General features: G+C 40.3%; 1 protein-coding gene across 3 annotated transcripts; it reads left to right on the top strand.

Moving 5' to 3' along the window:
* Positions 1-54: 54 nt before the first annotated feature.
* Positions 55-8078, top strand: armc1 (armadillo repeat containing 1). 3 transcript variants are annotated; one of them, XM_055037857.1, is made up of 7 exons: positions 55-141; positions 1866-2077; positions 2603-2694; positions 3382-3574; positions 4028-4144; positions 4269-4343; positions 5313-8078. In XM_055037857.1, the coding sequence occupies exons 2-7, from the start codon at positions 1916-1918 to the stop codon at positions 5502-5504; spliced, it is 831 nt and encodes a 276-aa protein (XP_054893832.1). In that variant the 5' UTR covers positions 55-141; positions 1866-1915; the 3' UTR covers positions 5505-8078. The 3 variants fall into 3 exon arrangements, with proteins under 3 accessions (XP_054893832.1, XP_054893831.1, XP_054893830.1); XM_055037856.1 differs by lacking the exon at positions 55-141 and adding an exon at positions 519-601; XM_055037855.1 differs by lacking the exon at positions 55-141 and adding an exon at positions 530-815.
* Positions 8079-16031: the final 7953 nt, after the last annotated feature.

Below are 16031 nucleotides of genomic sequence, written 5' to 3'. Positions count from 1 at the left end.
CAGTGCTAGCGCATCCTCCTACTTTACCGTGAGATGGACAGACAACTAAATCACTTCTATACTTTGTGTGGCATTGGATTCTATTTAGCTTAAGGTTTGTGACTGTGTAGTTTGTGGGGCTCACCTGTTTAACATTTGGAGGTAAGAAATAGTAAGTGGGAAGTAGAAAGAAGAAGTATGATCAGTGAAAGTGATTGAAATGAAAAGCACTGCTTGTGTTTTCGTCATTTGGTTATTAACCGGTCACTTTCTGGCTTTGGCTCAGATACATATTCCGTTAGCAAAACTTTTTCCAAAAGTAAAACTGCCACACACAACATGGCTAACGCTATGACGTATCGCACGGCATGTACGTCAACACTGTAGTCGATCATGTTTCCCCGTCCAATCAGATTTCAGGGAAGCTTTCAACGTTTGTTTTATATTCCCGCACATCCCGGTGGAAAAATGGCACTTAAAATGACTGACATCACGTCGGTGGCACTGGAATGTCCTTGATGACAAAACAACTGCACCCTGTCGGTGTGCTTCCAAACCCAAACACTGTGCACAGCTGCTAGCTAAAGAAGCGCAGGGGAAGAAAGGGGACACAGGCCAAGGGGTGGTGAAATTGTTTTTGCTACTATTTATTTTAAGTAGTTTCGTAACATAGTTATTGGTTCAGGTCTCAGTTTTGTATTCATAGTGGCTGAGTCGATCCGGATTTGGCTTGGGACTTTCATGACCAACTGACATAAAGTTAGCTTAGGAGTACGGATAGTTAGCTTAGCCTAGCCGCCGCTGAATCGGCTGTGTACAACAGGGCGTGATTTAAGGTGAGCCTGGGGACACAAAAAACGAGCCTTCACGTTCACCGTTACAAACCCTTTAATACGTAAGCCTTAATGTGCTGTCGCGAACGGATTTGTTTTTGAAATATTCTTCTAACCACATACAAAAATATATTTTGTTGCATATGACAGCTGCGGTTTTTTTTAGTGTATCAATAAAATCAATCTATGTTCTGTCAGCTGGTGTAATATCACAAAGATTAGGGCTCACATATATTCTATCTGTAGGTTTTAAACAACAAGCTAAGTATATTTATTAACATTTTTTAGGTGGTGGTTAACTCTAATTCAATTTAATACGAAAGTATAATACAACATATATAACTATTAGCGAATTATTATAGCATGTCATGTAGAATAAAGCATGAATTATGACCTGTTTTAGCTTGATGTTCATGTATATTTGATAACATAAATTGCATACAGGTTTATTTTTATGCAATATATTTTTTATGTATTTCATTTCACAATCTAAATTCTTCTTTGGCGTATTTGTGTATTTGGTTTCAGTTCTCTTACTCCTTATCCAGGTAGAAATGGCTCCAAACTTTTTACAAATAATGGAAACCGCATGCTTTTGTTACCCTTAGTTATAATTCTTGATCTGTTTTATGATTTCCTTTAAATTCAGTGTTTGGTTTGTGCTCTAATAATCACTGTCTACTGTGTGCAACAAACTTAATAAAGACAATTTTGTTGCATTCCAAGTCATGTTCAAGTTACCACCGTTTTAATCCAACTAAGTTGTAGAAATATCTGAATAATCAGTGGAAAATTGATACACCTGAGCTGAATTTTGTGTAAAATTATCAAATTTGTTAGAAAAAAAGATAAAGTCTACTATGGGGTTTCTAATATTACTTTTTTTTGCAAGTAATAGGGATTTTAAATTTTGCTAAAGTCATCTGACTGTTTTTAAGACTTCAGCTTTGACAATTCGTAGCATAATAATTGGCACAAGAAAAATTATATTTTCCGTTCACCTTAATTTCAGAAAGTCGGATTTCAAATTTTATCCCATTGTTCTTTTTTCAGCAAAGAGAACAGGTTGGTTTGATGCACGTACCATTAAAGCCGGAGGCACCATGAGTGCAGAGGTGGATGCACTGACTGTGGTAAACCAGCTGAGAGATCTCGCTGCGGACCCTCTGAATCGAAGAGCCATAGTTGAGGACCAGGGTTGCCTGCCGGGACTCATCCTTTTTTTCGACCATCCTAACCCACAGGTTGTCTACTCTGCACTGTTGGTAAGCATTACCTGAAACCTTTAAAGTTTTTTTCTACCTTTATGCCGTAAGACGGAGATTGTTGAGATTTATATGAAAAAAATAGCGACATAAACAGTGTTACACAAAATCTGTCCTAACTATGTTTTCTTGTGTTTTCTGAAATATGCAAATATCTCTTTCGTATTAATAAAGTGTATTCATTCAGTTGGTGAATGAGTGGTTTAAATTTGTGGGTTTTTTTGTTCTTTCCCACATTTACTGCATAGAAGCAGATTTTATTTGCAGCTGTAAGCTTATTTCGTTTTTTGTGATGCAAATACAGCCCAGCCTTTCTCTCATCCTCCTATTTTAATTCACTGAAACACTTTTGTGCAGCACCACATGTTAGTGCTGCTACGCATTTTGGTGGTTTGATGTAAGAACTTATTAATTATGAAATCAGAGTTTTGGTAATGTATGTGCAGCTGACCATGAGTGCCTCGTTTAAAACACTTCTCTGACGTTTAACCGCAGACAGATAAAAGCTGCCCCTCTCCCTTGCAGGCTGTGCGGTACCTGGCAGAATGTCGGGCCAACAGAGAGAAGCTGAAGGGCGAGTTGGGCATGATGCTGAGCTTGCAGAATGTCATGCAGAAGTAAGTCTCTGTCTGCAGCATGTCAGAAATGCATGCTTATGATGCACTTCGTTTTATAAACCTTAGATTTTTTTTTTCGTTTTGCTTGGGCAGTTTCTGTAGTATTTCTGGACACAATGTTGGTTTTCACTTGTCATTTCAGGCTGAGTGTTATTAAAGCTGAATTACTGGAGAGTGGCAGTAATACAAAATGCTGATTGCGCACACAGTCAACATACATGATTCTCACTCTTAACTGATGTGAAGATGAATGTAATTATTTTAAATTTAAATTATAAACAAGCCAAAAAATAATAAAACAATACAAATACAAATGATGGCCAGTCGTTTGTTGTTAAATGGAAGTGTAGCCTGTTGAAGTGAAAGACATAACAACAGCTTTATTTAAGGGTCTGTGGCGACAGTCCTTTTATTTAGTCAAGATTTAATGGGATGTATCAAGAACAACTTCAGCAAAATTCAAAATTTTTGATGCCTGGTTAAATGCTGCAATCTGGATTTGTTAAAAGAAAATCTAGGGCTTCTTTATCATTATGACTTCATTTTGTAAAAAAAATCACTCTTAGCCTGACTCTTATATTTATCGATCCACACCTCCATTCATTTGATTGACACCGATCACTTTGCTACATTTTCACATGACTACTTTTCCAAATTGTTTTTCTTTGGTTCTCTCTGACCTTGAAGGAGCACGTCGCCCGGGGAGACCAAACTGCTGGCGTCCGAGATATATGAGATTCTGCAGTCGGCTGGTAAAGAAGAGGCTGAGCAGGCCGAGGCAGCTGCTGCGTCCTGCCGCCGTAAAGCCCACTTCTTCCTCGGCTCCAACAACAAGAGGGCCAAAACTGTAGTTTTGCACATCGACGGACTGGATGACTCTGTAAGTGTTCACACGGCGCGTCAGGACTGTACCCTGCCCCTGTCACATTGACACACACACCCGGTGTCGGTTGATGTGCAAATATCCCTTTTAGATCAACATGTTTGCTGCTGTCATAATCACAGATATGAACACATCATCTTAGGTGCGTCTGCGCGGCTTATAAGAAGGTTAAGGGCACAGGTTGTAAATGTCAGCCATTGAACAGCAGGATGCTGAGATTGAACTTGAATGTTGCTCAGCAGGAAGCCTGCATCGAGCCTGATTACATTACTGCAGACAGACGGCCTCCGGTGGGCTGCACTAACGCACAACGCTGCAGAGGCTCAAAACTCTGTGCTCAATGTTTGTGCAGCATTTGAAAGCTGTTTCCATATTTAATAGCTCATGCAAACAAAATGATAGTTTTACATGCCTTTGGGATCTCTTTATCTGTGTCCTTTGTCTCGTCAGACTCGAAGGAGCCTGTGTGAGGAGGCTTTGCTAAAGATACGAGGAGTCATCAGTTTCACCTTCCAGATGGCCGTGAAGCGATGCGTTGTCCGTATCCGTTCCGACCTTAAAGCCGAGGTATTCCCTTTGAAATAGATAACCACTCACGTTTACCCTCGATTTATGGGGGGCAGCGGGAACCGATTCTCTGTGTAATATCATTGGATAGATTAATTTTATGACGTTGAATGTCTTCTCTCAGGCATTGGGAACAGCAATTAACTCTACCAAAGTGATGAAGGCTCAGCAGGTGGTGAAGACAGAGGATGGCGGAGAGGTAAGGACAGCTGGGAAGTTGCACTGTTTACTCAAACTGCTTTACAAAAAGTTACCCCCCCACAGAGGAAGTCAGATGATAGGTCAGTGTGTTAGATGTGGTGTGTATCTGTGGACATTTTTGCTTCATGAAAATCATGAGATGGCTTTATGACTGGGAAATATTGCCACTTATGGGCTTCCACGCCACTTTGTGACTTAGTGTCACTGGTGGGCATTTAACAAATGTTTCTGGGTGATAAATTATCCCAGAAATTATTGAGTTAACCAGTGAAATTGATTTGAGAACATTTTAAAGAAATATAAAGATAATGGCATAACAATGCAAGTTTTCCATCCCTAAGACTAATCAACTTTAATTTAACAGCAGAACTGGAAGATATTTTAAATACTCAAACTAAAACACAACAGCCAAAAGCAATAAATATAATTTAAATAATTTAAATAAAAATTACACGTAACCGAAACCATAAATAAAATCAATTGATGTTTTTGTAAACAAAATTGTACTTCAAAAAATATCGATCGTCAGAATGAAAATTAAATTCTCATTTGAACTTTTCACCTGATTAGTTGATTACTTCATTATCTATCGCAGTTAAACTCTATCCATCCAGTATAATAAGCAACAAACTGTATTACAATTAGTCCTTTATGGTATTAATATTGTCCACAATGATATTAAAAATATAAGTGATAACATAACGTTTTGATAAACTGATTTGTTGCTGGTTCTTGCAGTTTAAACACAGAGAAAACATTTGTAACTATGCATCATGTGGCCAGCAGGGGTCAGTCAAATCTCAGTCATGTCTTGTAAATACAGTTGAGGATTCTTGGCTTCATTGTGACCCTATTAAGTTATTAACTGTTTTCTTTAGCTGATATTATTTTTAGATAAATCGCATCGATTATTGTAAACAAAACACTCTTCATGTTCGGTGCGTTTCACTCTATGTCTTTGCTGCAGCTGATGGTACCATTCCAGGAGGACGCCTCGGTGCTGGTGGAAGAGAACACAGACATCCCAGACTACCTACCTGAAGACGAGAGTCCATCGCAGGAGCAGGACAAGGCCGTCACCCGGGTTGGGTCGGTCACAGACGGCCTGGGCTGGCTCAGCACGGCCGCCAACTTCCTGACACGCTCATTCTACTGGTGACATCTTCCCGCGTCTCACTCAGCGTAGTGTCGGTTTTCACCCTGCATCACTAGTTTTAGGTTCCCCTCTCAACAGCACATGTGCTGGACTGCCAGTTGGAACATGCAATAACTTTAACATGTGCAAATATTAGGCTACAAATCCCACAACAAAGCTGTTTGTTCACAACTATAAACTAACTGCAGATATCTATAGGACATAGCCAAAGGACTCTATATCCAGCAGAACCAAATAGCTTCCTGGAAATGAGTAATGCTATGTTGAACTAGTAGATAAATGGGAGGTTCAGTTTCATCTCTTTCTGTGCATGAGTTCAGCTCTTCATTTCCTTCCATCTATTCCAATATTTCCTCATTAGAGTCTTTAGCCTTTAAATTTGTCACATTTTCAGTCACGTTTTGTTTGTTCTTTTCAGCAAGCCACGTGCCAATCTCGCCCGTTGCCTACGTCTGCAAATATTTTGTGTGGTTTTTGAGTTGGTTGTAATTATTTATTCATAATTAAATGATTTGAGAGCTCTGAGCAAAGGCTGTCAGTTCGCAGAAAAAGGTAGACACCAGCAGAAACCGCTGCTCCTTCAGCCGGCGGCTAAATGAGCAGCGAGTAGCGCCTGAATTGTGATTCAGTCATAGCCATGCGTTGGACTGAATTGTGATTTTTAAATCACAACTTATGAGTGTTTTGGCTGAATGGTGCAGGGCTTGTCTCACAAATGTCATCTGTGAGTTTATTTAATGAAGTAATTCAGTTTAAAAAGTGAAGCTTCCTTTCACCTGGCTGTATTTCAAACGTTTATTTCTGTTAGTTTTGGTGACTCTGGCTTACAGCTAACAAAAACCCAAAATTCAGTTCTGTGAAATATTGTAATATTACATTAGATTAATTTAAAAAAAAAGGTTTTAGAACGGAAATGTCATTCTCTCAGTTTGGCTCATTCTTGTGTGAATTACAGCATGAAAGTTCTGTTTTAAAATTAAATTAACGATACAAAACTTAGAAGTGGAAGCATGAACTGCTGTAACATTTCTGGTAGATGTCTGTGCTGAGTTTGGACTTCATGAAACTCAGGGGACCAACATCAGCACATGACTTCAAAACAGTCAGTCGTAGCTCAAGTCCTGGATACATCTGTGTAAAGTTCTGACTCCTCTTCAGTCCAGACCTTGTAGATATTAAAATCTAAGGAATGGGTTTACTTTACAGTCCTCTCCAGACTGTGGTTTTCCCTGCAACGTCTTCTATTTCATATTTGCGGCTCGAGACAAATTTTATTTCACTTGACTGAGGGCATTCGGCTGGTTTTGGTTGTAGCATTTGATTTCTGCATCGAAATGAATGCTTTATTGGTCCTATGTGCTGTAAAAATTGTCAGACAAACTCAATTTTTTTGTTTTAATTACCTGTAAGCCATAGTCATCAAAATGAGGTGTGATGAATCCAGATACTATACAATGTATTTCACTTTTTAAATTGAATTACTGAAATAATGAAACTTTTGGATGATTTTTTAAAGTATTTAGATGCCGCTTGTTACACCCTTTTAATGTGTTTGATTTCTTTAGAAAATTTAAATCTATCCAACGTAACCGTATGCAGGTAACCTCTGAAGGTGAGCTCCTCTGTTAGTGGTCCTTCATTGACGATGCTACCTCTGCTCTCAGCCTCCCCCTTCACATCAACCTGGGTTGTGATCTGTCAGTAACACCACAGCTCTGCATGATGAAGCTGCCTGCTTGGTAAATATTTCCGCGTGTCTCCCTGAATTCCTCGGCCATTTTTACGCAGTATTGTCATGACAGCTTAGCCAGCAGTGTCCTTAAAGCAGCGATCATGTTGGAGCACACTCTCACATTCGAAGGACTCACACAAACGCTGTGGAGGAGATGTATATTTTGTAAATGGTGCCTCATTCCCTGACGTGAAGGATCTTTTTGTTTGTTTTGCTTTTAGTTTGAATAATTCTGGCTTTTATTATAGGTCACAAATTACAACAAGAGCTCGTAGCAGCTGGTGTTTCTTTTTAAACTCCTGAATTTCACCTCAGGTTTAATTATTCTGACTTGTGTCATTAACAGTTATTACATCCAGTGCTGACCGGGCCACTTTCCGTCTTTCATGGTACGGAGACGTCACGTTTGGTTGGGTTCAAACTGAGAAAACGGCAGAGAAAAGCAAAACTGGTGGTGGCCATGGTTTGAAAAGCAATAATTTTTTTCTGTTTAATGTCATCATATGTCAACAACACTTTGCAGACTGACGTCAGCGGGACGCGCATATGTCAGCAGTATTACTCTCTTCTTTATTTGTCCACGTTGCAGTTAATCTTTGTTGCATGTTTGTTTTTAGTATTTCAGCTCATTTTGCAAAGAAAATACTTGAAACCTGTTCAGATTTTTTTCTTTTTTGTCTGCCTCAGCGGTAATATCGAGAAAGAGCCTCTGACAAAACCCTCAAAAATGTAATCTCTTGTGTACAAACTTGGCAGATGTAATATAACCTGTGCAGATTTTAAAAGCTGTAGATTCCTGTACACTGTTAACGCGAACGACGATAAACATTGAAATAAGAGAAATGGTGCCGGCTTTTAATTTCTGTTGTCGCTGTTGTTCTCTTGTTTCGTTTGTTTGGCATACTTTTACCTCACATCGCTGCCATTCAGTCGTCCTCTACGTCTCAAATAAGACTGCTGAGGGTGGCGAGCGTTCCCCACGCAGAGAGAGAGAGAGGAGAGAAAATTCTGTTTTCTTTGCTGGTGCATAATCGTATTGCCTTGGGGCAATCCTGTGGCCTGCCTACCACTCCCTCTAAACCCCCCGCCACACACACCACAAAGCCGAGGTGCTGGTAGGCAGGCAGAGGTAGGCGCCAAGTCCAGCTGGAAGCCCTGGAGCCACTGATGCTGCTGATGCTGAGGCTCCAATAAAATCCTGTGCCAAGCTGTGGAGAAGGCCTTTACTCAGTTTCTGCATCATCTGGATGTTTGTTTAGTTTCAATTCTGACCCCTCTGGACTTCCAGAAGAGTGTTTTTTTTTCCTAAAACTTTAGGTTTAATTGGGAAGTTCAACCAAAACTTAAGAATTTGGCTACTTTTTACATTCAAAATAAATGTGAATGTTCAGTATATGCAATAAAAGATGAATGTATTAGAAGACTTTACACACAGCAGTGCCACTGACAATACCTTCAGAATCCTGAAGGTATTTATTAGCATGAAGCATAAATGGGCCAGTGGACTCAAACACTTTTCTGAAATTTATTTCCTGCACTCCACCACTAGAGAGAGACAGAAAGATGGCAGAGGAGAAAGTGAGCCGTCCAGACCAAACTCAGGATGCTTAGCTGTAGGTTTTTGACATGTTGGGTTGAAACGCCATTAAAAGAATTGTCAAGTTGTAGCCATTTTCTGACTTTGTTCTCAATCACAATGCTTCAGTAGTTAGTGTTCTCAGTACTTTGTTTCAGTCCTTCATTCTCTCTCAAAGATTTCCAGCGATGTTCACACAAGGCACATGCAGCCCTCGCCTCTTATTTTCAAATAAAACCTTCATATAATTTCCCTCTCCGACTCAGATAAGCAGCAATACAGAGTCTCCTTTTCACTCTTCCTCCTGCTGATAAAACTCAATCAGCCTCATGCCTCCACCTCATATCAGGCCACTTGCCTGCAGAAAGCTCCATGTGCATAAACGTGTTTTCGGTATCACCCTCCCACCTGCGTATATTTGCATGTTTAATCTGCACTCGGGGAAGATGGGGCCCTGATGCAGAGGAGATAAGGTGAGTCTCCTGAGGAGTTTTATTGAAGGTTCAGCTCCCAGTCAATGGGATCAGCCGTAAATCCCGCTCAGACTGTGGCAGGAAATGATGTGACTCCTGCAATTTATGTCAAATAACTTTTGAGGATGTGTGAGTGTAAGCGATCAGCCCTGCCAGAGCAGTGATAACTCTTCGACAGAGAGGCCCCGGTGAAGATTTAATTGAGACATTTTTCTTTATCTCCGGTAAGGCGCCGGGGCCGTGTTGTTGTGTAACGAGATGTAATGTCTCTCTTTATACGGGGGTCAACATCCAGGATGAGGGAAGGTCATGGACTTACTGTTTAAGCATCCAATTTGCTCACATAATACCCGCTCTACTGGGAGCTGGGTGAGTTACACAGAGCACTCCGCACATTCACACTGCAGGCAGCGGTGAGGGAATGCCATGCCTCTGAGTTTACAGCTAGATAGCCTTAGCCTTAGCATTAAATACAAATGGAGTGCAATAAATTAGAATATCACCAAACAATTCAAGCTATTCAGTAAATTAAGTCCAAAATTAAAATTCATAAAACATATTTTGCCCCCAAAACTTTTTGGTGCAAAAGAGTTTTAAATAGAAGAATTTAAAAGTTTATCCTTCAACAAACATGAAGCCATTGAAATTATGTAAGAACCGGTGTGCTTTGATAAATTTTTCCTGGTGTTGGTCAGGATTCTGGCAGCAACATTTTGAATAATCTGCTGCTGCTGCTGCTGATGTCAATTTTTTTTAGAGATAAGAAAAATCACTGTGGGGATGATCTAACCTATTGAAAATACAAATATGAACCAGTCCTCTGTTTTTTTTTTCAGAGGAACCTCTTTATTCCAACAATGATTTTTGAAGAATCACCTACAGCGGCCAGAATCAAACTCATCACCATAACCTTTCTACTCAATTTCAAGCAGCACAGACTGAAGCTGTGAGATTAACTCTTTGGCCATTTTTAAAGTTCACAGAGTTCAACTCTGGATAACAAAATCGTGCAGAGGCGAACGTCTGTAGAGTCTGGCACTGACTTATAACTCAGCATATTTAATGTCCAACGACTTGATATAGGTTGACTTTGAAATATTGAAGTGCAACTTGAGCCAGTAGCTTATGAGTTTGGCTGTCTTCCTTTTTAAAATTATGTCAAAGTATTTGAGTCTTTATCATAACATGTCATTCCTCATATTGTGCGTTGCCTCCTGCAGTTTGCACGGGGCCTTGATGAGATGCACACACACTCACACCATTGTGGCCCTAACTCATTACAGTCCCCTGGAAGATTTGGATCCTCTCTCTGGCAGTGATGGAAAGGAGGAGGATGGGTGTGGGGTGGGGGGTCTCGTCCTCTGACACCACTATGTCCGCCTGGCGACAACCACTCCAGGCGCTGATTGGTGGGATGAAATATTGCCGGTGAAAATTAAAAGGTCCCAGTGTCAAAATAATTCATGATATGCATATCTTCCCGGCTTGATGACATCGCTGGATTAGATGGATAATAAAAGCTTTCAGGCTACAGTGAAACAGTTTGAGCTGCAGCAATGAGGGGGCAGAGAGATTGCGTCTATGTGTGTCAAAGGATGTGGATTGCAGGGTCAAGATACAACAAGTGTGGACGTGCACGTGTTCTTGCATGTACTGGGTTCGGACTGAGCCTCTATCAAGGCTGTGCGCGCGACTGTTTCTTCGCCACACACCCAGGACCTGTGATTTGAATATCCTCTGTAATTGTCCCAAAACGGCTCATCAGTGGATCTGCCTGCTGCCATTAGGGCCCAACAAAATGGTGTGACATTCAAATTCCCCTCAATGACAGGTTATTAGAGGCCCCCAAGCAGCCGGCACATAATTAAGCACCGCAGCGCTGACCTGTAATATGAAGAGATGGTTGAGTTGTAAAGTGGGAGAGAATGAAATGAGGCTGCTTTGTTAAAACACAGGAGAACTACTTGATTTTTTGGGGGGAGAGGAAAAAAAAAATCAGAACAGCTGTCAATTCACAAAGACGATTCTATGAAAAACTGGGAGCCAGATGCTGTTAAAGCAGCAACACTTTGTAAGAAGAAGTGATTTATTTTCTCATGACACCACACCGGTCTGTGAAATGCAATTTAAAAAAAAATCTTTTACATTCAGTGGTGCCAGAAAATGTCTCAGTTTAAACAAGATGGCAAAAAAAAAAAAAAAACAACCTGAGAAAAAAAGCAAACGCGTGATTTTTATTTGTGACACCAAGAGCTGATTACACAACTTAAGACATGCTGTCCGAGGCCCCCGCTTCCCCCTTTAGAACAAGTGGACATTGTGATGAGCAACGGACCCATCTGCTGTGCCCTCTTCTCCAACTGGTGTGTGAACAAGACTGAATCTGAAGGTGCTATTTTTATCACGGTTAATACAAGTAGTACCTGGAAAATATCGACTCAAATCAGTTTCATGTTTCATTGCTTATTATACACTGCAAAAGTGGATAACATATTAGTGAAGCCTTCAGATATATAGATGATGTAAAATACGTCAGTTCATCATATTGACGGCTCCCTCTCAGTTCACCTTACTAATGGAGAAAAAACAACATTTAATTTGACAGAAATGTAGCTTTTGTCTGAAAACTAATCATGATTTCAGACAAATCATGATTAGACAACATGATTTGTCTAATTGTGTTGGATTTGGTGTAGTAGCTGCAAAATACACAATGATATGCACTGATTTAAGGGTTAGCACCCATAATGCTAATTATTATGCTAATAATTTCTACTCCCCCACTACCCTCTGCAGGGCCCTTTTGTTTATTGCAGCTGGAATACCAGCTGCAGAACAGTATAAGATGATATGCAATATGAAAAAAGGGACATTGTTTGATTCTTCTGAGCTAATTAGAACCATAAAGCTAATGCTAAAGCTAATAATCACAGTTTCCCTCACAATGCTCTGTACGACTTCTTGTCTACCATTTAGCAACTGGACCGGATGTGCCAATATGCTATGCTATCCAATAATAATATGCAAAATTGTGGAAGAGTATGACAGAAGAACACAGAATAACATCACTAGTACACTCCACTCCAGCTGATAACAACGGTGATGCCAAGCGCCACAAACATATTTTAAATAAAGTGACAATATAAAGCAAGATTCGTTTTCAATGGCACCTCCAATGGGAGGTCAGGTATGACCGTGACCCCTCCTGCAAAGCTGCTGGCCACACCACTGCCCCCCAGCAAATCATGTTCAGTTCATACAAAGGCACACAGAATCATCTTCTGAAATCAAGACATACATGTAAAACACAATAAGTAGATGGAATTTTTTTTTTAAAGTTGGAATTTTTGGGGGGAGCATCGATGTTTGGCTTCCCTGACTGTCTTCTCGAAGGCTCTTTTTGTCTATCAAGTCAATATTAAATATGATTATCGAAGGATACTTAATTTTACATTTAGCTGTGGTAATAGTAGTCACAAAGACAAGACTATTAACTCAGTTCCCCTCACTGTCCTCTGCAGGGCACTTTTGATTTCCATGTTGCAGACTGAGCACCAGCTATAATACACAATATGACAAAAAGACAGCATTTCATACAAGGACTTACAATGCCTCTCTATATTAAAGCTTGTGGTTTAATGTGCTCTACTGCCAAATGGAGGACTTCCTGTTTTTTATTTGATATGAAGCTCACCTTCACATACTAGGATAAAGGAAGTCTCCATGATAAACTGGAAGCCAGAGGCTTGTCTAATGGTGGTTCTGTGGCAAGACTCCCGAACAGAAGGTCTGCACTTCCCTCCCTCCCTTTCTATCTCTCCACAAGCCTCCCCCCCACCCAACCCTCCCTTCATAACGGTGGCAGATGGCTGCAGATGAATCCCTCATAATCATGTCAGGACGGCTCCTCCGATCCCAATTCATCTCTTTAAACACATTTCATCAGACGAAGAATTACACAAAGATAAAGGCGGCCGGCAGACAACAAAAGCACACAAAGATTGTCCTTGCAAACAAGTGTTCCTGGTCCCTAACACCACTTAATCATTCGGGCTCCTGTTATTGCTCTTCACCCTGTGTGCAATCAACTCTACCTCATTTCCCCCCCTTCTGTCTCTCACTTCTTTGCTCCTTATTTATATTTTTCCATTCTGTTATTTGTCTTAAAACTATATTCTGCCCTCGTTTTGCCTAAATCTTTCCACGCTTTATTCACTGTGTACATCTCTAGAAAAAAAAAACAAACAAAAAAACACGCGTAGAATTCTTTCCCCTCCTTGCTAAACCCCTAGTTTCCAATGGCTGCTTCTTTTTGAGGGGTGATAATTTCCACAAAGTGAACTGTGCGTTTCTTCCCCCTCCTCCTTCCTCAGTGTCACCCATCCGCATGATGCCATTAATTGTGGATCAGGTGAAGTTTGTCTCACCTCATTTCAGGGCCACGCTCCGGTAGGGCCATTCTCCCCACTCAAAGGGCACATAATTTCACAGCCTCCTACTTCTCATTAATCCCTCCTGAGTGGCTGCTCTCAGAGTTCCAGATCACAGATTTGTTTTGCTCTTGTTTTCTGACTCGCTGCCCTTCCTGCCCCACCCACATCCTCTCCCCCCGCCTTCACATTAACCCCTTTAGAAGGAGATCCCCCCCCACCCAATTCCCCTCGAGTAAGCCAGGATCTCCTCTGTCCACCGATCACTAACAAAATCCTGGCGCTCCGGAAACGTTCGACAGCCAGTGGCACATTTGTCTTCCATCTCACCAGTTTATTCCCCCCCCCTTTTTTTTTTTTTGAATTTCTAAACTATTCCTCTTTGGATACTTGTTGAGCAAATATGGCCATGAACAGGCGCTTGTGTGTGATGCCAGTATCACCTCTTCTTCCAAAACTACTCGGAGCCGGCTGCCTTGTACATAAAAAAATGTTGCCATTTCCAGAAGAATCAAGGATCAAGCTGAACAAAAGCAATAAGAAGTGAAACAAAGCTGTGCAGTCGTGCGTCTCTGCACACGTGTGCACGACTGATCAACAGAAAACTTCCTGATTCGTTCCACACACACACATGCACACACACAAAAAAAAAACTTTCTGGGCTTCTTTTATGAATTATTCATTGGGAAAAAGCTGAAGATCTCTCATTAACATGAAATAACAATTTACTAAATCATGGAAAGTCCTAATTACTCGCCTTATTTGCCATGACCGCATTAAATATTCATAAATATGTGATTATTACTTTGATTTGACTGTCGTTTAGTTTAATTCGCCGTTTTCCCTCAACAATAACCCTGGGGCCGGTTTTTGCTCTGTCCAAAACAAATACAAGAAATCTCTGATAGTGATAGTTTTTCAGTTTAGTTTAACTTTGTATTGTCTTTGTGCTCTTCATTTATACATTTATTTGGGTAATTTGCAAAACTAAAAACAGTTATGTGAAAAAAAATGCAATTCTTTTTGTTGTCTCATTAAAATGTTTCACATAATCAAACATGTAGAATATCAGATACATATTTATTGTATTATTTATTTATTGAAGAAAAAATCTACCCACACTATCCTGGTAATTTGTGAAAAAGTAATTGCTTCCTAACTTCAACCACCCTGGACAGCAACAACATTCACCAAGCATTTGCAGTAACTGGCACTTTTATCTCACTGTGAAGGAAGTTTCTATGATAGTCACACTGGAGGTTTTGTTTAACTTTAATCCCTGATTGGATCAGATTTAAGTCCAGACTTTATCTAGTCCAGTCCAAGACCGTTGTTTATTTTCTTAGCCATTCAGAGTTGCTATTGTGTTTCAGGTTATTGTCCTTCTACGTCCTCCTACAGTGTGGTTAAGATTGAAGTCACAAACTGAATCTCCTTCAGGATTGTCTGCTAAGGATCAGAATTCAATAGACCATCAGATGCAGATGTAGATAAAATGAAATGTACATCATTTTAGGCCCATGTAATTAACATTGATGCATGCTACCTACTTTTGTTTATCATTTGACACCTTTTCACATTTTCAGTGGCTTTGAGTTCATAACAATGACTATTGTGTAATTTACCTCCCCAAAATGAAACTCATTTCCATTTTCTTCTACCAAATGCAAACTATCCACTTGAGCAATAATCATATAGTTTCAGCAGGACAAACGTTTGAATAGAAAAGGGAACTTTTTATTGTAAATCTATCAAAAAACCTTTGGCTTATTGTTGAGGTACTGCAGAAGTGTGAACTGCATGTACTTTTCCACCACTGTATGAATGCAACTTCACTTCCCTGCATGCTGAAATTAAAAATCCACTCATTCATTTGGCTTCCATCCGGACGCAATCATTTCAGTTTTTATTCTGCGTCCCCAAAGGTGGCTTTCAATTTAATTTATGTAAATGTTCCCCAAAAGACTCGAACAGGGAAGTAGAAGAGATTCTGCCTCTGAATGTCTGCTCCTGTGTTTACTGTAGCTAACAGTTGTCAAAAGAAGTCTCAGCCAAGTTCTTGGGAGAAAGCGGACTCTTGGATCCCATCTGGGATGTCTAGATGAGGTCTCTTGCTGTCATCGCGTCTGTTGTCAAGGCTGCGTTTAACCTCAAATTTATGGCTTTGTTATATAAAAATTAATTACCGATTCTTCCCCCCAAAGTGAGGGATGTTGACGAAAACGCTAAGCACAGGCAATTTAGCTCTATTTGCAGATTAATTTGGGCCCACCTGTGATGCTTGGTGCGCTAAGTAGGTACATCAGTTTTAATTACGGA

This window comes from Poeciliopsis prolifica, unplaced genomic scaffold (genome assembly GCF_027474105.1).
Source record: "Poeciliopsis prolifica strain line A6 unplaced genomic scaffold, Auburn_PproV2 SCAFFOLD012, whole genome shotgun sequence".
Classification (NCBI taxonomy): domain Eukaryota; kingdom Metazoa; phylum Chordata; class Actinopteri; order Cyprinodontiformes; family Poeciliidae; genus Poeciliopsis; species Poeciliopsis prolifica.
Note: the sequence above shows the minus strand (reverse complement) of the source record. Positions and strands in the feature narration are given on the sequence as shown.